Genomic DNA, 22,671 nt, shown 5'->3' on the forward strand with positions numbered 1-22,671 from the left:
CGTTTGGTGTCTTCACAAACAGGAACATTCATACTGAAGATTTGGTGGAACATTATGAGTACATGATCGGAATGCTTGCATGGCAATGCAAGTATTGGTGATTGTACATGAATCGAGACAACAGTGGTTAGAGAGAAATAGACAGGAATAGATGATGCGTTCCTTCGAGCGATCGCCGCTGACTGCACGGGAGGGAGAGAGAGAGAGAGAGAGAGCAGGACGCTTTGTCATCTTGTTTTGTCTGATGGCTGACTCACATACACGTGTGTCCATAGGCCCTTACACAAATAATAGCATTGTGGATCATTGGCTTAAGGCAGGCCGTGTGATGAACTGGGATAAGTCCACAGTTATCTACAAGGTCAACGACCATCGGAAAAGAAATCTGCTAGAGACTGTCTTCATTGAAGCTCCTTCCACCAGGAATGTTAATCTCCACCCTGGATTACCCCTGGATCCTTTGTCCGTGTCTTTTTTGTTTAAAGAACATGCTGCCCAGAATAATCAACTGTAACCCTGCCCCCTTTCTGTTTTTATATATGAATCTCTGTCAACTTCTTTTGTATTCAGTGTGAACTTGAAAATGTAGAATAAACTACGAAAGTACTTGTTCAGTCCCAGTTTTCACTCACCTTCCGACGTGGACTTAGTGATATTCTCAATCATGCGTTCCTTCATGTTGTATTGGATATACATACATACATACATTACATAAATATACTTATAAATACTGCTGTTCAACCTCTCTTCCTTGCCTCTTAGTAGAGTAGTAAATTAATTTTCTCTTGAAGCCAGGAACACAACGCAGATTTCTTGCATGAGAAAGAGGAGAGCAGGAAGAAGCAGGAGTTGTTTCCAAATTAAGCTCAGCGTAGTATTTGGATGTTAGAAGGGTGGGGATTTTAAACCCACAAGCTTCATAGAGGGACGATGGTTTTGCTACCAAGGCCAGAACTTAGATACACTGTCCTTAAAAGTCGGTTTGTTGACAATTACTCCCAGTTTTGTTTTTCTTTGACCTATGCACTGGTGAGTCTTTGTCATTTTGCAAATGATACCCACAACCGTTGTCCAAAGTACATTCATTGCTTTCTAGTGAAATCACACCACTTCCCCTCCACAGTGTTAAAAGTACTAGTCTTGATGTAAGATTCATCCCTTGTGATGAATTAGTTACTACTGAGAGCTTCTTCAGTCCAAGAATGTTACCTGGATACTTCTTTTCCCCACGTGTGTCTATACCTTGAGCCTGGAAACTGCCTCTTGCTTGGAGAAGAATCTGCATCCATCGTCAGTGCCAAGAAGCCACAGTTCAACGTTCACTGAATTCAGCTCTTTTATAAAAGTGATTGAAGAGGCTTTTTCAATCTGTTGCGATCACTTCATTCAGCACTGAGGTATCTGTCCTGATCAGGACTAATATTTTGAGCTGCTGTAAATAATCCATTTCCTTTTATTCTACTTTTGTTGAAATTAGTTTTCCAGTAAGTTTACTTCATTGATCCTCGGGTTGTATAATAAACTTATGTTTTGTAATACTAGTTTTCAGCTGGTGACCTTTTCCATTTGATTGTCTGTCCTTTAGAGCTTTACTTGGCCTTAACTGGCAGAGTTACCTGGGTCTGAGGTAGAACAAGGTTATACTACTCCAATTAATAGGTTGTTGATGTAAATGACCGACGGACCCCACATAATAATAGACATATGCTATATATATACATATATACAGTAATACCTCGAACTTGAGTGAGGTTAGGTTCCAGAACCCCTCATGTAAGGTAAAGATTCGTGAAAGTTTGGCACGGTCACTAAAAAATGCTAATACATAGAGTAAATGCTTATTTCTAGAGTTTAAGCCTGAAATATGACAAAATCATCCTTCCAAAGCATTTTACTTTCATTTAAAAGTTTGCTTAATACCGTACTGTAATTCATTTTTCATTACAGTAACGAGAGAGAGAGAGAGAATTTTTCAGTATCCTCATGACCACTGTTATGAACCAAACCTGGGTTCATCAGGTTCCATCATCCATCACAGAGAAGTGGACAGGAAAGACCGGCAGAAGCCGAGAGAGACAACCGAGGGGAAAGGGGAACAACAAAATCAACAAAATAACCTTAATACTACTTTATTAACATTAAGATATGTACATGTTTACAAATGAGTCAAGTTTGGTCAAAAGCAATGAAATAAATCATGGCAAACATCATACATAATCCACGATTCAATAAAAAAATACCGAAGATGTAGCAAAATTGAAGTTACTTTAAATAAACTTTACCATCACAGCAAAAAGCAACAAACATCATATAAAGGACACCAACACTTAAGCTACATCAAACAATAAGTAATACAGAGAGCATAAATGATAACATCAGACAATCCGAGGTATAACCAATTAACCAAAGCAATATACAAATATCTGGAAACCAACAGCGCAGCAAATATACAGTCAATAATAATCATAAACTTAAGTATCAAATAATACCATTATAATAATAATCACAATCTTTGAGCAGTACAAAAAAAAAAAAAAAAAAAAAAACAGAACATCCACCTTGGGATGTCAAGACCATCATCAAAGATTACCAAGGACGACCATCAAACTACTGCCGTGAGATCATCGAGACCATCGTGTGGGCAGCAAACAGGAATATCTCCACAAAACACAGATGATCACAACAGAGTCGATGCAACAGCCACACTGCTGTCTCAGAGGAATGGCCCCTCTCCTCTGGCAACTAAGGTTGAGCCACCAACTCATCCTCGATAACTTGGCTGAAGTTCCCATCATCAAACACTGCAGAAGACAACCGGTAACAACTACCTGTTAAACCAAACTAAAACTTCTTTCAGTTTTCTTCTGAAGATGGGAAGAGAAACCCACCAGATTCCTGTGTATAACTTGTTTACTTGTAAATATTTACATGTTCCTTTTAATCTCGAGTACTTTCAGGTCCTAACTGTGACCCTTTTTCAAGAGATGAGGTAGTCAGGCTGGTTCAAGGCCCAGCAATCTTCTGGAACTTCTTCTCCCTGTGCTGTCATTTATATGATGGCTGTCCTGGTTTCCATTCTCTTGAGAGTTGTTAATCTCCTCCTGTCGGTCTGATATCCCGATCTGATGATCAGTGGTATTAACCCTTGTGGTATGTGAGTAGTCACCATCGGTCTGTTGGGCAGGAGACCTAACCCCTAGGTCAGAAGGGTCGATCTTAGCTTCTTTTAATATTAAAGATCGGCTTATGGGATCTTCTGAAGTAAATCCTTTGTTTCCTTCTATCACTTTAATCTGTCTGATGAGTGCCCCTTCCACTACCATCCTATGACCGATGTTATTGCTTTTGTATATAAGCCTACTATTTTTAAAATCCATCCTATGGTCCTTTTTCCAACAATGCCTTGCTATAGCACTCCCCTGTGAGTTGAGCTGTACTGCCCTCCTGTGTTCTTGGATTCTAGTCCTTATTCCCCTACCTGTTTCACCCACATATTTGTCTCCACAATTGTTGCAATTAATTATGTATGCTTCCCCTATATCATCTGCATTACTGTCTTCCAATTTATTTTTACATACTTTGTTTTTTACGGTGTTGTCAAAGGTATACACAAATTTATATTTAATTTCTTTCATTTTTTATGTAATTTGTTTCATTTTAGGCATATGAGGGAAACTATTTTCTTGTTTTCTGTATTCCACGTACTCTCCGCATTTTCCCTGTAAAAAATCCTCCTAGCTTTGTTGAGTGCCCTTTTACACCCCTATGGGATTTTCTCCAGTATGAATTCTCATATGAACTGTAAGTTGATGTTTCCGGGAAAATGCTGTCTCACATTCCTTACACATGAATGGCTTCTCTCCAGTATGTATTCTCATATGAACTGTGAGACTTTGTTTCGTGGAAAATGCTTTCCCACATTCCTTGCACATGAATGGCTTCTCTCCAGTATGAGTTCTCATATGATCTGAAAGATGATGTTTCTGGGAAAATGCTTTCCCACATTCACTGCACATGAATGGCTTCTCTCCAGCGTGAATTCTCATATGAACTTTAAGATCTGATTTATTGTGAAATGCTTTCCCACATTCCTTGCACATGAATGGCTTCTCTCCAGTATGAATTTTCATATGATCTGAAAGATGATGTTTCCGGGAAAATGCTTTCCCACATTCCTTACACATGAATGGCTTCTCTCTGGTATGAATTCTTATATGACGAGTAAGCTTTGGTTTATAGGAAAATGCTTTTCCACATTCCTTGCACATGAATGGCTTCTCTCCAGTATGCATTGTCATATGAGCTGTAAGATCTGGTTTCTGGGAAAATGCTTTCCCACATTCCTTGCACATGAATGGCTTCTCTCCAGTATGAGTTCTCATATGACGTGTAAGATCTGGTTTCTGGGAAAATGCTTTCCCACATTCCTTGCACATGAATGGCTTCTCATATGAACTGTAAGATTTGGTTTCTGGGAAAATGCTTTCCCACATTCCTTGCACATGAATGTTTTTTTCTCTCTCCACTGTGATTATTCCTTAATTTTCTTGTTTTACTTCCTTTTTGCAAGTTAGTGGATCTGAAAAGATTTTTCATTCACTACTGTTTTACAAAATTATGAACATTCATCATCAATTCATTAGACTCACAGAATACCTCGTGCTCTATTTCGACGTACATCAATGGATCCACAGACAAAAGGTCACCATCACTGTTTTCACTAAAGGCAGCCATGTTGCTGTTTTCTTGATTTATGGAAGGTAGTGATAATGAACCTTCAGTTTCACTCTTCAAAGGAAATTCTGGAGAATGCTCTGGATTCAATTTAGCTGTTTGTCCTTCAATGTTCACAATATCTTTTCCCCAATAAGCTACAGGTTGATACTACTGTATTACTGCTTTAAACACTTTATAAAAACTGAATCACATTAAAATACAGCAACCTCTTTATATTTTCAGTGAATACATAATGCCATGCAAGAATGATACATAACCCTGTTCTGTAATGACAATGTGTTCAGCTGACTCTTAACAACAAACTGTTTACAAATGATTAGTCAATAAATCTGTTATAAATTAAGTATTACAATATCTTGAAGGACTACAACCAGATTTTCTTGCTGATATATGAATCTAATATTCAGAACAGATTTTATTTGTTGCTGTAATTTGTAAAGTAGGTGTACAATAAGTCATTGTCTCTTACGCTTCAAGAGCTGCTATTGGTAATGTTACATGTAGTACCATCAAACACACAATCATTCCCAAAATCTTGATGCTGCTCAAAACTGATGAAGGAAGGAAGGCTCTTCTGAGGAAGAATCTGAAATCAAAGAAAGCAACAGAGTTAGGAAACATAATGCCACAACTGAAACAAAATGACATTTCTATAATAAAATTAAGTTTTATATATAATTAGGGCAAATTATTTAAGCGATTATGCTTGAATGTAAAGCATCCTAAATTCAAAATTTGTGGTATTCGTCAGTTGCAAATTTGGGGAGAAGGCCCCACCCACTGCAATGGGAGCATAGCCCAGTGCGTCATTCTATTTTATTGCCCAAAGTCCACGAAAAAAAGGGGAGTAGGGAGGGCTCTGATTCAGCAATTACTTGATATGTACATAAAACTTCATTTTATTGTCAAAATGAAGTTTTCATGATAAAACTAATATTGTAATACTTATCTTAACACCTGAATTAGCCCTGGTTACCCACCAGCCCGAACTATATTCCCGTAACTTTTACCCAGTGATTGGGTGATTAAATGTCAGCGTTACCAACACTTACAGGAGAATCTTGTCAAGCTGAGTTATCTGAAGCACCATTGGCAACGCTGTCAATGCAAGTCCCAGCCGCGCGAGGCCGGGTTCCCCAATTGCTTAATTCATTAATCAAATTGAAGTGGCGAGGAGGGTGGGAATCATTCAGGTGTTCAGGTAAGTATTACAATAATAGTTTCATCATGAAAACTTCATATTGCAATACACTCCCTGAACACCTGAATCAGCCAGATTAACAAAATTTTAAGGAGGTGGGATCAATCTAATTTCAGCCCAACCTGCCAGACAGGAAGGCAGGTAACTCATTATTCACCTACTCTGCCTATATGCATGTATCCTCACCTGGTTATCCACTCGGCAGGAGAGGATGCCTGTAGAGAGAGTACCCTCAACGTCAGTCTCAAGTCTCGGTACTGTCTGAGTCGAGCTACCTCTCATGGTATTCAAACCTCCTCATGGATAGAGGGTAGCAAAATCAACCTACTATGTGGCTTATCAAAGCACTCTCATGTATGGGGGAGTACGATGAACCTCCCATGTGGCTAATCAAAGCATTCTCATGTATGGAGGGGGACAATGAACCTCCCATGTGGCTAATCAAAGCACTCTCATGTATGGGGGGGTACAATGAACATCCCATGTGGCTATTGTAGCCTCGCACCATGTATGGAGAAGTTGAATGTGCAGTCTCTTCGGTTCTTCGCCATATGATGCAGGATTTACACCTGTGCAGAAGAGGGAATTACTGAGAAAGATCCTATCAATCTGGCTCAGCCTAGTTTCATCATGCTACTGTAGCCTAATGCTGCCCCCTATGGATCCTGATCAATTGAGAATTCCAAATTCCTAGACTATCTTGAATACCTAACTTCCCCCAGCCCCCTAGTTTTATCCTGCATTTACAAGATGTGTTGGCTGCCACAAAAGGACCCAGCGAGTAACCCTTCTCTGACGAAAATTGGATGTCCCTGAGGTAAAAGGTGTGAAAACTGACACTGATTTCCAAGTGGCAGCTTCTAAAATTGCCGACACTGAAAATTCCTAAGGATGCTGAAGATGTAGCTATTCCTCTGATACTATGAGCTCTTCGGACGCAAAAGAAGTTGAAGGTTCGATGGTTGAAAGTTGATGAAGAATCTTCTGACGCTTGTTGAATAACTTCTCGAAGAAAGAAACTGACAGCATTCTTGGAGATCGAACGTGAAGGGCATTCTGGGGAAACAAATAACATTCTCGGCGAGGCAAAAGTTTTCGGTCGCGAGACAGATAAGACTTTAAAGCCCTAACTGGGCATAATAGCATCTTGGAAGCGCCTCCTACAAAGTCTTCTAAGGATGCGACTTTGAATGCCCTTGGCAAAGGATTCATTTCGATTCGGACTTTGCAAGTAAGAAAGAAAACTATCTTTCCCCGAAAAGGAGACTGTCCTGGATAACAGCCTGGATTTCTCCGATCCTCTTTTAACTGTAGCCAGCGCAAACAAAAAAAAGAACTTTCTTAGTTAATTGCCTTAGCGGCAGAGACTCTAAAGGTTTGAAGGCTGCCGATCTTAGGAAATTCAATACCACCGCTAAATCCCACAAGAGGGCCCGAAGCGGAAGAATTGGGCATTATTTTAAAAGATCTTAACAGATCATGGAGAATCTTGCTGGATGAGAGTTCCAGAAGATGAAAGCGGAATGTACTGCTCAGCATTGACCTGTACCCAGCAATTGTAGAGTAAGAAAGTCTCTTGTCTCTCCTTAAAAATAGCAAGAAGTCTGCTACTTTTGCAACTGTTGGAAGTGAAATACAATGACCTTGTTTCTGGCACCATCCACGATACATTGCCCACCTGGCCTGGTATAACTTCCTGGTTGATCTTCTCAGACAGAAAGACATTTGCCTAGCCACTGCTTTAGAGAGTCCCGTGTGATGACGGGCGCTCGCTGGACAGTCTCCACGCAGCTAGCTTCAGCATGCGGAGGTTCCGGTGGAAGTAGTGGAAGTGCGGCTGTTTGAGTAAATCTCTCCTCTCTGGGAGGAATACTGAAACTTCTGTCAACAGGTCCAGGAGGTCTGGAAACCAAGGTCTTTGGGGCCAGAATGGGCAGATCAGGGTCATTTGAGTGTTCTTGCAGATCCTGAGTTTTGCTCAGCACTTGTTGTACCATCCTGAAGGGAGGAAATGCATCAGCACTTGCTGAATTGTCCCATGGGTGCAACATGCGTCTGTTTGCAGGACATGGGATTGCAACATGGGGTCCAGTAAACTGGAAGACATGGTTCATCCTGGTGGAGAAAGATCCACCGTCGCTGGCCATCTCTTGAGCAGCAGTTGCACCTAGTCTTGCACTAATGTCCATTTCCCCCCGAGAACTTCCTGAGACCGACTCAGAGCGTCCGCCAAGACGTTGAGCTTTCCCGACATGAATTGGGGAATGAGCGAAACTGTGTGTTCTTCGCACCAGTGGAAAACTCTCTGTGCTACCATATTCAACACCTGTGATCTTGTTCCCCCTCCTTTTAGAGATATGATACTGCTGTAACATTGTCGCAGAGTAACGCTACGGTCCTGTTGCTTACCTGTTCTGCAAAGCAACTCACAGTCTCCTCAACTGCTCTTAATTCCCTGTAATTTATGGACCCCTCCTGATCCAGATCCCTTCAAAGGCCCTGGCCCTGAGATTCCTCCAGGGTTGCACCCCAACCCTGATCTGAGGCATCTGTGTACAGATGTACATCTGGAAGGGGGGAGCCCAACCTTACGCTGGTGGTCAGATGATGTTCTTCTGACCACCACCGAAGATCCTTCAGGCAAGAATCATCCCAGATTATCGACGCGTTCTCTTCGTGGAAGTCCTAGCAATTCCTGAGACACACCTGCAGAGAACGCATCCGGAGACGAGACCCTGGAACAAGAAGGGATAGGGAGGCCATCCGGCCGAGCAGCTTTTTCCATAAGCTCACAGGTTGAACTTTGTTTCACATGAAAGTTTCCAGCTAGCTTAAAATCGCCAGAACCCACTCCTCTGTCAGGAAAGCCCTCAAAAGCGCGTCCGAATCGTCATTCCCAGGTACGTCTTTACTTGAGTTGGAAACAGAGAACTCTTGTCGAAATTGATTCTTATGCCTAACTTCTGGCACAGGTTCAAAAGAAAATCCCTTGCCTACAGAGCCTCGCCTTCCGACGAAGCTTGAACCAGCCAGTCGTCAAGGTATCTTCTCATCCGGAAGCCCTGACGATGCATAATGTCTGAAACAGGAGACATTCACCCTCGTGAATACCTGAGGTGCTGTGGTCAGACCGAAGCAGAGGACTTTGAACTGAAATGTTCCAGTCGGACCTGAGAAATGAAGGAACTTCTGAGATTCCTGATGACTCGGAACCTGGAGATATGCATCCTTGAGGTCCACTGAAATCATCCAATCTTCTCTCCAAATCAACCGCAGCACTGACTGTGAAGTTTCTTTATGAAACTTCATTGAGGTTACGAACTTGTTGAGACCCGGGAGATCTATGATAGGTCTCCAAGATCTGCCTTGGGGGCCACGAAGATCTGGCTATAGAACCCAGGAGAAGGGGAAGCAGGCTCTAATGCTCCCTTCTCTAAAAGGGCTCGGATTTCTAGAGAAGGGGCTCGGATTTCTGTCTCCAAAGCTATCCCCCTGATGGAAGAACGGGAATAACTGGGAAGATACACTGGTGAGCTGGATAGCAGAGGATGAGAATGAAAAGGGACTCTGTAACCTTTCCTTAAGACCTCCACTACCCAACTCTCTGCACCCCACTCCTTCCAGATGTCCCAGAAACGGGTAAGGCAACCTCCTACTGTGCAGGTGAAGGGAACGTCTCCTATTTCCGAAAACCCTTCTCATGATCAGAAGGTTTCGGATCCGAGGCAGAATGGGGAATCTTGGAAGAAAAGTGGACCTTCTTAGGAGATCTTGCCGGAGTTGGAATGCGAGTGTTTAGATGGCGAAGACATTCTAGACCCCTTCGGTGATCTAGCACTCTGTGCTGCTACTCTGATCATGGCTTGCTGCAACTCAACTGCCGATGTAGATTACACAAAGTTGACCATGGCCGAAACATCCTCCTCCTTAAACAGACTGCTGCTGAGTGCCAATGGAGCCCTCAACAGAGCCCTCTTGTGGATGTCCGGAAAATGAGGAGGCAGATGATTTAGAAAATCCCTTCTCTTCTTCCCGAAGAACGTAGTATGACCTGCGGAAATATTCGCCTTGCGTGCTAGCCCCACTGACACCGAAGTGATGAGGTGGTCAATGTTGGATCTGACGGAGTATATCCATCCTGCTTGAGGAACCCCATTAATCAGGATAACATCCACATAGTGTGGGACAATGCCTCCAACTGACTGTGGAAAGTGTCCTCCAAGATACAGGCTTCTCGGGCCGTAACGGATACCAAGTGATTTGAAGACGGAACCCGAGATAGAAGGGCCTCTACCGACTCGTTCAGAGTAACCCTGACACCCACAGAAGGGTTACCCGCAACCCTATAGAAGCCCTTCCGAATAGGAAGCAAGGCTGAATCCTGCCTACCCGACCCTATCAAAGCTGCCATCTTATTGTCAGCCTCTCTCAACGCCTGCTCGACATGGCCAAACCAGACTAGATTCTTTGGTGACTGTGCGACTACTGGTTTTGTTACATAGCGACTTGAACACTGCTTGGTTCGGTTGCATCGGCTCCTCCGGAGCCGTGGACTGCGGATACACCATATGGATAAAGTCCACCATCCGTATGTACTCGGCCTCATTGGCCGAAGGAAAACTAACCTCCGGTATCTGATCCTCATCTTCACAGGAGCTATCTTTGTCAGACTGGTCCGACCGAGCCGAGACCAGAAATGAGACAGGCTGACCCCTAGCAAACGCTAAACTTGACAATCTGGAACACGACACACCTGGGTATGCAAGACAGACACCTGACAAATCAGTCACAAACATACTGGAAGCCACCGGAATATGATATTTTTATGATAAAATAAAGTTTGTTCATACTTACCTGGCAGATATATATATAGCTGTATTCTCCGAAAGGGACCGACAGAAATTCAAAACTAGACTGCATAATGAGATGGGCCAGGTGGTTAGTACCCATTCCCTGCCGCTGGAAGAGGCGGCATCAGGAACCATTCCCATTTTCTATTCAGATTTTCTAGAAACTAGAACTACTGTCTCCTGAGGGGAGGAGGGCGGGTACTATGATTATATATATCTGCCAGGTAAGTATGAACAAACTTTATTTTATCAAAAAATATCATTTTGTTCATGACACTTACCTGACAGATATATATATAGCTGAATCCCACCATTGGAGGTGGGAAGAGACAGAATAGGATTTAGGAAACAAAACTATGTAGGGGATTGACGCCTTGGTTCCTTACCTGTTAGCATTGCTGACTTCGTGATTACTGTCACCCAAGCCTGCTTCTGCTTTACACTAGAAAACTCCAGCGAGGTAGAGACCTATAAAGCTGGTGGAATCTAGATGATCTGTCAACGGGGTGAGACCACAATGTGACTAGACCATATGACCTTACTTTGAGGGTAAGCGACAAACTAACAACCACCTGACCAAGCCTAGTTACGTCAAAAAGATTAACATAAACTAAGGACTGGGGCTGACCACCACTGGTGGAGACCCAACGACCATAAAAACAACACATAAAATATTTAAAAACACAAAAACAAAACTAAAGGAGAGGATGAGAGTGCTTTTGTTCCCAAGATCGTATTTCTGGAAACGTTGGTCCCAGCGCACAGCAATTCTCATAGGACGTCTTCACTTCTGTGAGATAATGAGAAGCATTAAAGACCGCAATTGTTCAGCCAAAAAGTGGCACCCAGAATGTCATTGAGAGACTGGTTTTTCTGGAAGGCCACTGAGGTAGCAATGGCTCTTTCGTGAGCCTTAACCTTCAAAGTTCTCAAATCTTCGTCTAGCACACTGGAATGGGCGTCTATGATGGTATCCGAACAGAAAGAACGCCAGGGCATTTTTCGAGAGAGGTATATCAGGCCTCTTAACCGAGCACCAAAGATTGCTAGAAGGACCTCTACAATCCTGGGTCCTCTGCAAATAAAATTTTAGAGCCCTGACAGGACACAGGGTTCTCTCAGGTTCTTGTCCAGTGATGTTAAGTCAAGCCCTTAATTTCGAAGGACCTGGGCCAAGGGGAAGACGGGTTTTCATTCTTGGCAAGAAACATAGGGCTCAGAGAACAGACAGCATCAGGGCCTCTGAAACCTATAATCTTGCTGATCGCTTGAAGTTCACTAACTCTGACAGTTGCCAGAGCAGTTAGGAAAATAGCTTTCTTGGTTACATCTTTGAAGGAAGCAGAATGTAAAGGTTCAAACCTCTTCGACATCAGGAATTTTAGAACTACATCTAAATTCCACGAAGGTAACTTAGGGGAGGCTACCTTAGACGTCTCAAAAGACCTAAGAAGATCATGAAGGTCTTTATTGTCCGATAAGTTCAGGCCTCTATGCCTGAAGACCGTTGACAGCATACTCCTATAGCCTTTGATGGTAGGGACTGCCAGCTTCAAATCCTTTCTCAGATAAAAAAGGAAGTCCGCTATCTGGGATAGAGAGGTCGTGGTGGAGGAAATTCCCTTAAGTTTACACCACTTCCTAAAAATGACCCACTTGGACTGGTACACTGCGCTGGAAGAGGCTCTCCTGGCGTTAGCGATCGCTTAGCCACTGGTCTAGAAAAACCTCTCGCTCTGAGCAAGGTCTCGATAGTCTGTATGCAGTCAGACTCAGAGCGGGGAAGATTTTTGTGGTACCTCTCGAAGTGGGGTTGTTTGAGAAGATCTGTTCTCAAGGAAGCGTTCTTGGAAAGTCCACCACGAGAGACATGACCTCTGGGAACCACTCTGCTGAAGGCCAAAAAGGAGCGATTAAAGTCATCTCGTCGTCCCTTCTGAGGCTACAAACTTCCTGACGACTTCCCCAGAATCTTGAATGGGGAAAGCGTTGCACAGATCTAGACCCTTCCAGTCCCAGAGAAAGGCATCTATTGCTAGGGCTCCTGGGTCGAGAACTGGAGAGCAGTAAAGGGGCAGCCTTGTGGTCCTTGAAGCTAATTCAGGTGTCCACCAGGGGACGTCCCCAAAGCTTCCAAAGATCCTGACACACTTCTGCGTCTCAGAGTCCATTCTGTTGGCAGAAGCTGATGTTGTCGACTGAGAAGGTCCAATGGAAGGTTACATTCTCGACCCCTGCTACAAAACGAGTGAGAATCGTCACCTTGGCGACAATGTGCCCATAGCAGGATCTCCTTGGCGATCAAGAACAGGGACCGAGAATGAGTACCTCCCTGTTTCTTGAGGTACGCCAGGGCCGTGGTGTTGTCGGAGTTGACTTGAATTACCCGGCCTGCAACTTGATCTTCGAAGAACTGAAGAGCCAAGAAAATCGCTTTCAGTTCTTTTAGATTTATGTGCCAGGACACCTGTTCCCCTTTCCAGGTGCCTGACACTTCCTCCTCCCCTAGTGTTGCTCCCCATCCCGACATGGACGCGTCGGAAAACAACACTAGGTCGGGGCTCTGAAGATAGAGAGAGACCCCTTCTGCCAACTTTCAGGATCGAGCCACCACCGAAGATGGTCCTTGACAGAGAGAGAGATCCTGAGAGACCTCGTCTAAGTCCTCCTTGTTCTTCCAGTTGTCCGCAAGAAAGAACTGTAGGGTCTGAGATGCAACCTCCCAGGGAAACAAACTTCTCCAGTGATGAAATGGTCCCCAGCAGACTCATCCATTCCCTCACCGAGCATGTTTCTTTCCCCAGGAAGGCCGAAAGGGCGTAAAGCAGTGCTGCTGACGTTCCTGGGATGGAAAGGATTTCGAAAACCCGCTGAATCCATCCGAATCCCCAGATAAAGAATGGACTGAGAGGGGATCAGATGCGACTTCTCTAAATTCACAAGAAGTCCCAGGGACTTTGTCAGTTTCAAAGTTGAATGCAAGTCCTCCAGACACCTTTGTTCGATGTGGCTCGGATGAGCCAGTCGTCCAGATAGAGCGAGATCCTTATCCGGCAAGATGAAGCCACCGGGCAACGTTCCTCATCAGGACTGTGAATACCATAGGAGCTGTACTCAGTCCGAAACAGAGAGCTCTGAACTGGTACACTCTTCCCCCCAGGACAAACCTCAAATACTTTCTCGACTGAGGATGAATGGGGACATGAAAATACGCGTCCTGTAGGTCAGAGAGAGACCATCCAATCGCCTGGTCGCAGTGCATTGATAACCGACTGGGGCGTCTCCATTTTGAACTTCTCTTTGACGACAAAGTTGTTCAGTCTGCTGACGTCCAGGACTGGTCTCCACCCCCCTGACTGTTTTGGAACCAGGAAGAGACGATTGTAAAAACCTGGAGACTCCAGATCCAGGACTCGCTCTATGGCCCTTTTCTGGATCATTTCTTCCAGCAGATCTAAAAAGGATCTGTTGCTTCTCTGGCTCCGGTAAGAAGGCGACAGATCTGGGGAGTAGAGGACACAGGGGGTTTGGAGAAGAGGATCCTGTAACCTTTTTGATTACATTGAGGGACCAGGAATCCGCCCCTCTTACTTTCCAGGCTTCCGAAAACAGGAGAAGCCTGGCTCCTACTGGTGTCTGGAGGTGAGGAAAGTCACTTCTTGCCCCTTTGGGAAGAAGGGGCTCCGCCTCTGGAGAGACCTCTTCCTCGCGAAAAGGGTCTAGAGGAGGAAGATCTCCCACGAAAGGGCTTCTGTCTCTTCGGGGGAAGTCCTTTGAAGACGAAAGAAGGGACACTAGGACGTCTGGAAGACTGAGCAAGGAGATCCTGAGTAGCCTTCTCCTTAAGGCTGGAGGCGAGATCCTTGACAAGCGGCTGGGGAAGAGATGGCTAGAAAGAGGGGCAAAAAGTAACTCAGCCCTCTGAACAGGAGAAACTGACTTGCAGCAGCGAAATTGCAGTACAAAGCCCTCTTCTTTAGGAGGGTTGTACCAAAATGTGAAGCCAGTTCATCAGCGCCATCCCTGACGGCCTTGTCCATGCAAGACAGTACACTGGACAGCTCCCCAGAGAAATAGAATCCGGACTCGAGTCCTTAAGTCCAAGGCCCCCAAGCACCAGTCCAGAAAGTTAAAAACCTCCATAGACTTGAAAAGGCCTTTCAGATGGTGGTCGGTCTCAGAAAGAGTCCAAGACACCTTAGCCGAAGAAAGAAGAGACCTCCTTGAAGCATCAACGAGGCTGAAAAATCACCTTGAGAGGAAGAAGGAACTCTTGAGCCAATTTCCTCTCCCGTCTCATACCACATTCCAGCTTTCCCGCACAATCTAGACGGGGAGAGACCGGTTGAAGGAAGATTTTCCTTGAGACTTCCTATCTTCCATCCACGCATTGACTCTCTTGAGAGCTTTTCTAGTAGCCAGAGAAGTCTTCATTTGTAGGAAGCTTTTGGCGATTTCCTCACCTTCAAGAAGCTAACTGCGAAGGAGGGGAAAGAGGAGCAGAAGGCTGAAATTTATCAGGAAAAAGTTCCTTAAGCATGCTAGCCAAAACCCGGTAGTCGGAGAAAGACGAAAGAGGGGGCTGCTCTTGTTCTGCAGAGTCCGACTCCTGAGACAAATCAGCCTCTTCGACAGGAGCGACAGGAGAGTCTTCCGGGGCTAGAGAGAGACAAAGACCTTTGGGTCCAATTCGGCCCAGAGACCTCTTCTCGTGGGAAGAAGCCGAAGAAAAATGATGAACAACTCGTACAGGAGCGTCCTGCCGAGCGCCCTGACGAGAGTGTCCTGAGGAGCGACCCTGTCGAGCGTCCTGGGAGAACCCTGACAAGCGTTTCCTGCTTCACAAGCAGCCGGCGTCCTGAAGAGCGCCCTGTCTCACAAGCTGCCGAGCGCCCTGATGAGAGTCCTGACGAGCGACCGCCGAGCTTCTTTTGACGAGAGTCCTGAAGAGCGTCGTGCAGAGATCGGGAATAACGAAGCGTCCTGGGGAGCGTCCTGCCGAACGTCAAAACGAGAGCGAAGCAGGAGGAGAGGCAAGAAAGAGCGTCTTGGCGCGAATCTTCTTACTAGCGGCAAGCCGAGCTGCAAGAGGAGCGTCCTGATCAACCAGCGTGTCACGACGGGGCAAGGAGAGCTGATGATCCTTAACAGAACGATGAGGGCGACTACAGAAACCGCAGGGGAGAGAGACGAACGAAGAGAAGGAGAGGGAGACCTCTTAGATCTTTTAACTGGCAGCGACAAATCCTTGAGGCTATAAATGATTCACAAGAGGAATTCCTTCTCCTTAGCAGCGAGAAGGGAAGCTAACTGCCGCTGCATATCTTGGATAAGACGATTGAGAGGAGAGGAAGCCCTCTCAGGAGAAGGGCTGCTCTTATGAGAAGAAGAGGGGGAAGGAGACGTCCTCCTCCTTCTACCAAGGGCGACAGGGGCTCTCTTCTTGGTGCGGCTGGGACGTTCAGCAACGTCCTCCTCCGAAGAAATCCTGGTCCTCTTCTGCGGCGGCAAATCTCGCAGCCAGTCGGGAGAAGATTCCAAAGCACGAGAAAGAGGAGAAGAAGCGTCCTCTTCAACGCGGCTCCTCTTGAAAGGACGAGAGTCCAACCGAGAACGTGACCCCTTATGTGGAGAGGCGCCTCGGAGGACGAAAAGCAATCGTTGAAGGATCCGTGCGCGAGCACAATCCTTGGCAGCCTGGGGAGACGTCAACAAGGCCTGCCAAGGGACGCCAGATCGGTGGGGGTCCCCGTAACCCTCTTGCGGCAATTTTGACATGCCCATTCCCTAAGTCCTGGGAGTTCGGCAGAGGTCTAGGCCTAGAGGAGGCATTATAGGGCCGATCTGACGCCCCCTCCACAACACTGGGGGATCACACTTCACTGCACTTTGATCGCCAACACCTTAGACTCCAAAGTACGAATGGAGTTCAAAATCTCTGCGCAAGGGCATTACCTTCCGCAGACTCAATCACAGGGTTAGAAGGCGACTCTACAGGGAAAGGAGAAGCATTAGTAGGGTTAACAGGAGATAAATTAATACCCTGACTCCCACCTACCGACACACTCCTGGAGGAAGACCTCCTGACACGATCACGCTCTAGCTTTGCACAACGTAAGAATCGTAAGCCTTCCAATCAGAATCAGGCAACGATTCACACTCCTTGCAGCGATCATCCAACATACAGACATGCCCTCTACATCTCATGCATACTGTGTGAGGGTCTGAAGCTTTCGGTAGCCTCACCTTACACTCCTTCACAACACACACCCTGAAACTAGCAGAACTAGATCCAGACATCTTGTTCAAGGAAAAGCCAAAACCAAAATCAAAACAGTCCAAAGAAGCGTATGCCTATCCACAAAGCCAAAGTCAAAAAACCAAAAGACAATCAGAATACTTAGTGGAAAAGTTTTACGAAATCCAGGCTAGGAGGTATTGACAACAGGTGTTGACAATACCGGCGACAGAGAAAATCTGAATAGAAAATGGGAATGGTTCCTGATGCCCGCCTCCCAGCGGCGGGAATGGGTACTAACCACCTGGCCCATCTGCGTGTGCTGTAAGTTTTTGAATTTCTGTCGGTCCCTTTCGGAGAATACAGCTATATATATATCTGTCAGGTAAGTGTCATGAACAAAAGATTGTGCAAATCCTGCACCCTCCACAGACGATGACGCAACACCTGGGTGAACAACGCCCCCCACTCCTGGAAGCAGAGACCGCAACACCTGAACGCAAACCAGGATGCATCAGAGTTGCGTGAGACTGGGAATCCAGAACAGAAGATCCACTAGTTAAGGAACAACAGGGAAAGGGTCCTTGATGACCCGAAATCAACCCCGAAACTACATAAACTGCCTTAGCCGGAGGGACAGAGAAACCTGTTGGAAAAGTTGAGAAAGAAGGAACCGAAGGAGGGAAGAAGGAAGAAGCCACACCTTGGGCAGGTAGAGAATGTCCCAGCTGGCCCAGAACTCAAAAGAGTTTTAAAGGGAAGACTACGAGGTACCAAACCCAAGGTAATAGAAAAAGATGAAACACCAGTCATCTTCGGTACCAGAGCGATTGTGGAAACTATCAGTACCGAAACATTAACCGTTGAAGCATGATCTGGAGCCTTTCCTTAATGTTTGGATTATGCCTCTACCATCAGACCTGAAGACAAAGTCAGATTAGGGGAGGGAGACTCCACTCGCTCTGGGGGAAAAAAATGAATCCCTAACTCAGAGAAGTCCCTGAGAAGAGGTCGTCCTGATTGTCCGCTCCCCAATGTCATTCCACACCCGACGAAGAAGGAAAGAAGACAAAGGGGAATCCTCTCTTGAAAGAGAGGCAGCCCGAAGGGTTAGCCACCAAGGGAGTCATTGGGGGGCGTGTAACCCTCAGATGACGTCTTGGAAGGCTTACTCTAGTACTGTTTCCTCCATTCAAACCTCGCCCACTGCTCAGCCGACCAAGAGCAAGACTCAGTACAAGGAGAATAATGGGAACACACACGCCCACTGTAAGAAGAGCAAAGGGCGAGGGGGTCCACATCAACTTTAGATCGAAAACTATTATATTTCTTCCTGCCAACACACTCTCTCAAAATTGGCTTACAAGGTTTATTAATCACAAGATTTTTACGATGGAGAAAATGAATACACAATGCATGACAGCAGTCCCAGAAAAGATCCCAGCGGAAAACAGCTCAATTTTAACATCGGGCAGAGAATGAAGAAACACGTCTGTACAACACGGCAACTGGAAAGCAAATTGGAATGTTTACATCCGGGAAGTTTTAAAAGGCGGTAGTTAACTACATAATCAAGTTTTCTAAAGTTATAACGGCCAATTTATATAATTATTATTATTGATAAGTAAAAAAAAGTACAGTTTGTATACCATGGCAGAACAAAATAACAATTTTTAAAAGTAAATTGTATTTTTCCTAACTATACAAACCCGAGGTCCTTTACATTATGAGATTACTTTCAGGCGTAGGCTGGAAACGGCCGTTGAACTTCAAACAAGGTGGATTAGGCAGTTAACTACTGTCCGGGAGGCGGGAGCCCCGCCTACCCGGACGTAAACATTCCAATTTGATTTTCGGCCCAGGTACAGATTGAGGGGTGGCATGAGGTGGGCATAATTGTAAAGGACCTCGGGTTTGTATAGTTAGGAAAAATACAATTTAATTTTAAAAATTGTTATTTGTTCCGACACAATATACAAACCCTCGGTCCTTTACATTAGGAGACTCACTGATTGGAGGGAGGAATCTGAAAAAAGTCTCTCTGAACTGACTGGAGTTCACCACCTTGTCTTCCCTTCCTGGTCGTGAGAGCGAGGAAGGGAAAAATTGCCTCTGACAAAAGATCGGGTTGTATGAAACGCAAGATCAGTTGTCAGACTTCTAGGTCCCTTTGCATGAAAGAGGAAACGTCAGTTCATGTAAAGTAAGCTAGGAAGAATAGATGTCGGATGACAATAAGGCAAATACAAGTTTTGGGTTTGTCTCAAGTCATGGACTCCCTCCTCCCCTTGCAAGAGGAAGGAGTGGGGTTGCTTCTATTAACCTGAAAGGAAATAGAACGGAAGCTCTAGTTATGTGCTTACCTGCCTCGATCGCCCGGTCCAGCTTGTAACGGCTCGTCCGCTCCCTGCCCGTGGGAAGGAAGCTTAGGATGGGGAGAGGAATAGAGGCCAGTCACTCCAGAATCATCTCCCAATCACACCGTACAACATAGGCGAGATGCAACCTGTCCCGCTAGGGGAGCTGGATAAGCTACACAACTTGTTGAGCAGCCACCACAGGACCCAAGGAAAAAGTGTCCAAGGACTTGTGTGCAACATCCCGGAGGTAGAAGGAGGTGAAGGTAGTCTGTCGGGACCACACCCCTGCCTTCAGTACCTGTGGTACCGACATATTCTTCCGGAATGCCAGGGACGGACCAATGCTGCGGACCTCGTGAGCTCTCGGACGAAGCGTACCGGTGTCGTCTTCTCCTGCAGCAGAGTACGCTCTCCTTATCATCTCACGAAGCCAGAATGAAATGGTATTCTTGGACACTTCTTTCTTGGTCGAGCCAGTACTAACGAAGAGTCGTCGACACTCAGGCCGGAGGTGCCGAGTCCTCTTCAGATAGCGCTGCAGCACCCTAACAGGACACAGTAGCATCTCGTCTGGATCATTATCTACAAAGTCCTCTAGGGAGGGGATCGTGAAGGACTCGAACCGTGCGTCAGGGACCGAAGGGTTCTGAGTCTTCGCAACGAAATCTGGGATGAAATCGAGCGTAACTGATCCCCATCCCCTCGAGTGTTTAACATCAAAGGAAAGTCCGTGAAGCTCGCCTACTCTCTTCGCCGATGCCAGGGCAAGCAAAAAAACAGTCTTGAGGGTCAGATCCCTGTCTGACAACTCTCTTAAAGGCTCGTACGGTGCACGAGTCAGGCTCCTTAACACGAGAGTCACATCCCATGCAGGGGGCCTGAGATCCCTAGGTGGGCAAGACCGTTCGAAGCTTCTCACGAGTAGAGAAATCTCGAAAGATGATGAGATATCTACTCCTTTCAGCCTTAAGACTAGGCCGAGCGCAGCTCGGTAGCCTTTTACAGCTGAAACGGAGAGAAGCTTCTCTCGGTGAAGGAAGACGAGGAAGTCCGCGACCTGCTGAACAGTAGCTCCGACCGGAGAGATACCCCTTCGACGACACCAACCACAGAAGACGGACCACTTTCCCTGGTACACCGCTGCGGATGATCTTCTGAGGTATCCTGCCATCTCTGTTGCTGCGCGGCGCGAAAAGCCTCTCGCTCGCAAGAGATGGTGGATAACCTCCAGCCGTGAAGACACAGGGAATGCACTGCCAGGTGGAACCGTTGCGCGTGAGGTTGACGCAGAAGGTTGGGCCAGGGGGGGATCTCTCTCGGCGCCTCTGAGAGGAGATCTAGCAGGTCCGGATACCAACTGGCCTGGGGCCACTTGGGTGCCACCAGAGTCATTCTGAGATTCGGGGTGATCATCACTCGGCTGATCACCCGGCGAATCAGACAGAATGGGGGAAAGGCGTACGTGTCGAGGTTGTCCCACGGGTGTTAGAATGCGTCCTCCACAGCGGCCCATGGGTCCGGCACGACGGAACAGAAGACCTGGAGTTTTCTGTTGTGCCGGGTGGCGAACAGATCGATGACTGGACGCCCCCACAGATCGAACAGCCTTTCCGCTACCTCCTGATGGAGGGACCACTTGGTCCCTACCACCTGGCTCTGGCGGCTGAGCTTGTCTGCCACGACGTTCCTCTTGCCTGGAATGTACCTGGCTGACAGCTCTACTGAGTGAGCTATGGCCCACTCGTGCACCTGCATCGTCAACTGATGAAGCTGGTGGGATACCAATCCCCCCTGCTTGTTGACATATGCCACTACCATGGTATTGTCGCTCATCAGTACCACGGAGTGTCCCATCACTCGATCCTGGAACTCTTGGAGAGCCAGGAAGGCCGCCTTGAGCTCCAGGATATTGATGTGAAGGTGCTTGTCGTCTCGATGCCACACTCCCGAAGTCAGCAACTCCTCCAGGTGTGCGCCCCATCCCTCGGTCGATGCGTCCGAGAAGAGAAGCATGTCCTGAGGGGGGGTATGCAGAGATACTCCTATTAAGAGGTTCCTGTCATCTAGCCACCAGTGCAGGTCCCTCCTCACTTCCTCGGAAAGAGGAATGAGGAAGGACTGGGGGTCCCGGGACTGGGACCAAAATTCCTTTAGCCTCCACTGGAGAGACCACAGGTGAAGGCGACCGTGAGGCACTAGCTTCTCCAAAGACGACAGGTGACCGATGACGACTTGCCACTGCCGAGGTGGTTGTTCCTGTCGAGACAGGAACAACTGTGCTGCCTGCCTGAACTTGCTGATGCGAGAGTCCGAGGGAAAGACTTTTGCTGCCACCGTGTCTATCAGCATGCCCAGGTACTTCGTCCTCTGCTTGGGGATGAGATCTGACTTCTCCAGATTTACCACAATCCCTAGATCTTGACAAAACTCGAGAAGACGATCCCTGTCCTGTAGCAACTGCGAGTGAGAGCTCGCCAGGACTAGCCAATCGTCGAGATACCTCAGTAGACGTATCCCCGCGAATGGGCCCAAGCTGACACGAGAGAACACTCTCGTGAACACCTGGGAGTAGTCGCGAGCCCGAAGCAAAGCAAAGTGCCCTGAATTGGAAGACCGACTCCCGAGGATGAAGCGAAGGTACTTGCGAGAGGACGGATGGATGGGTATCTGGAAATACGCATCCTTCAAGTCCACCGTAAGCATGAAGTCGTTCTCCCTGATGGAGTTCAGCACGGACCGCGCTGTTTCCATCGTGAACCGAGTCTGGCGAAGGAAACGGTTCAAGGGAGAGAGGTCTATGACTGGTCTCCATCCCCCTGATGCTTTCTCCACGAGAAAGATACGGCTGTAAAAGCCTGGAGACTGGTCCGACACGACTTCCACAGCATTCTTGCTCAGCATGGCCTGCACTTCTTGCTGTAGTGCGATGTCCTTCGATGAACCTGCAAGATACGTTCGGAGATGGACCGGAGAGAAGGTGAGGGGAGGCCGAGACTCGAAGGGTAGTAGATATCCCTCCCGAAGGACATCCACTATCCAGGTCTCGGCTCCCTGTCGCTGCCATGTTGCCCAATGGCTCGACAGGCACCCCCCCACCTTTGGCAGCTTCTGGGGGGGAACGCCGCCCCTAGCGTTTCCCCTTCTTCTTCTTTCCTTTGCCCCCTTTACCAGACTGGAAAGGGGGCTGAAAAGGGCGGGAGAAACCCCCTCTTTTCGAGGAAGAAGAAGGCTGGGTGTTCCTCGGGAACCCCTTCAAGACTGGGACTTCTTAGGGGCCAAGGAAGA

The 22,671-nt window shown here is 46.6% G+C and overlaps 1 protein-coding gene and 1 long non-coding RNA gene across 2 annotated transcripts in view; both read right to left on the bottom strand.

Moving 5' to 3' along the window:
- Positions 1-2,113: 2,113 nt before the first annotated feature.
- Positions 2,114-4,442, bottom strand: LOC136838190 (zinc finger protein OZF-like). Its single transcript, XM_067103072.1, has one exon. The coding sequence runs from the start codon at positions 4,434-4,436 to the stop codon at positions 3,756-3,758; it is 681 nt and encodes a 226-aa protein (XP_066959173.1). The 5' UTR covers positions 4,437-4,442; the 3' UTR covers positions 2,114-3,755.
- Positions 2,114-22,671, bottom strand: part of LOC136838195 (uncharacterized) — a 90,334-nt gene continuing 69,776 nt past the window's right edge. Inside the window, exons 2-3 of the long non-coding RNA XR_010852888.1 lie at positions 5,207-5,323; positions 2,114-2,828 (exon numbers count right to left, since the gene is read on the bottom strand). This is a non-coding gene — a long non-coding RNA (uncharacterized lncRNA). The remainder of the gene's footprint in view (positions 2,829-5,206; positions 5,324-22,671) is intronic.

Source organism: Macrobrachium rosenbergii, unplaced genomic scaffold (genome assembly GCF_040412425.1).
Source record: "Macrobrachium rosenbergii isolate ZJJX-2024 unplaced genomic scaffold, ASM4041242v1 171, whole genome shotgun sequence".
NCBI lineage: Eukaryota > Metazoa > Arthropoda > Malacostraca > Decapoda > Palaemonidae > Macrobrachium > Macrobrachium rosenbergii.

Coding starts and splice junctions, on each gene's coding strand:
- LOC136838190 (XM_067103072.1), bottom strand. CDS start 4,436: ATGTGCAAGGAATGTGGGAAAGCATTTTCCCAGAAACCAGATCTTACA.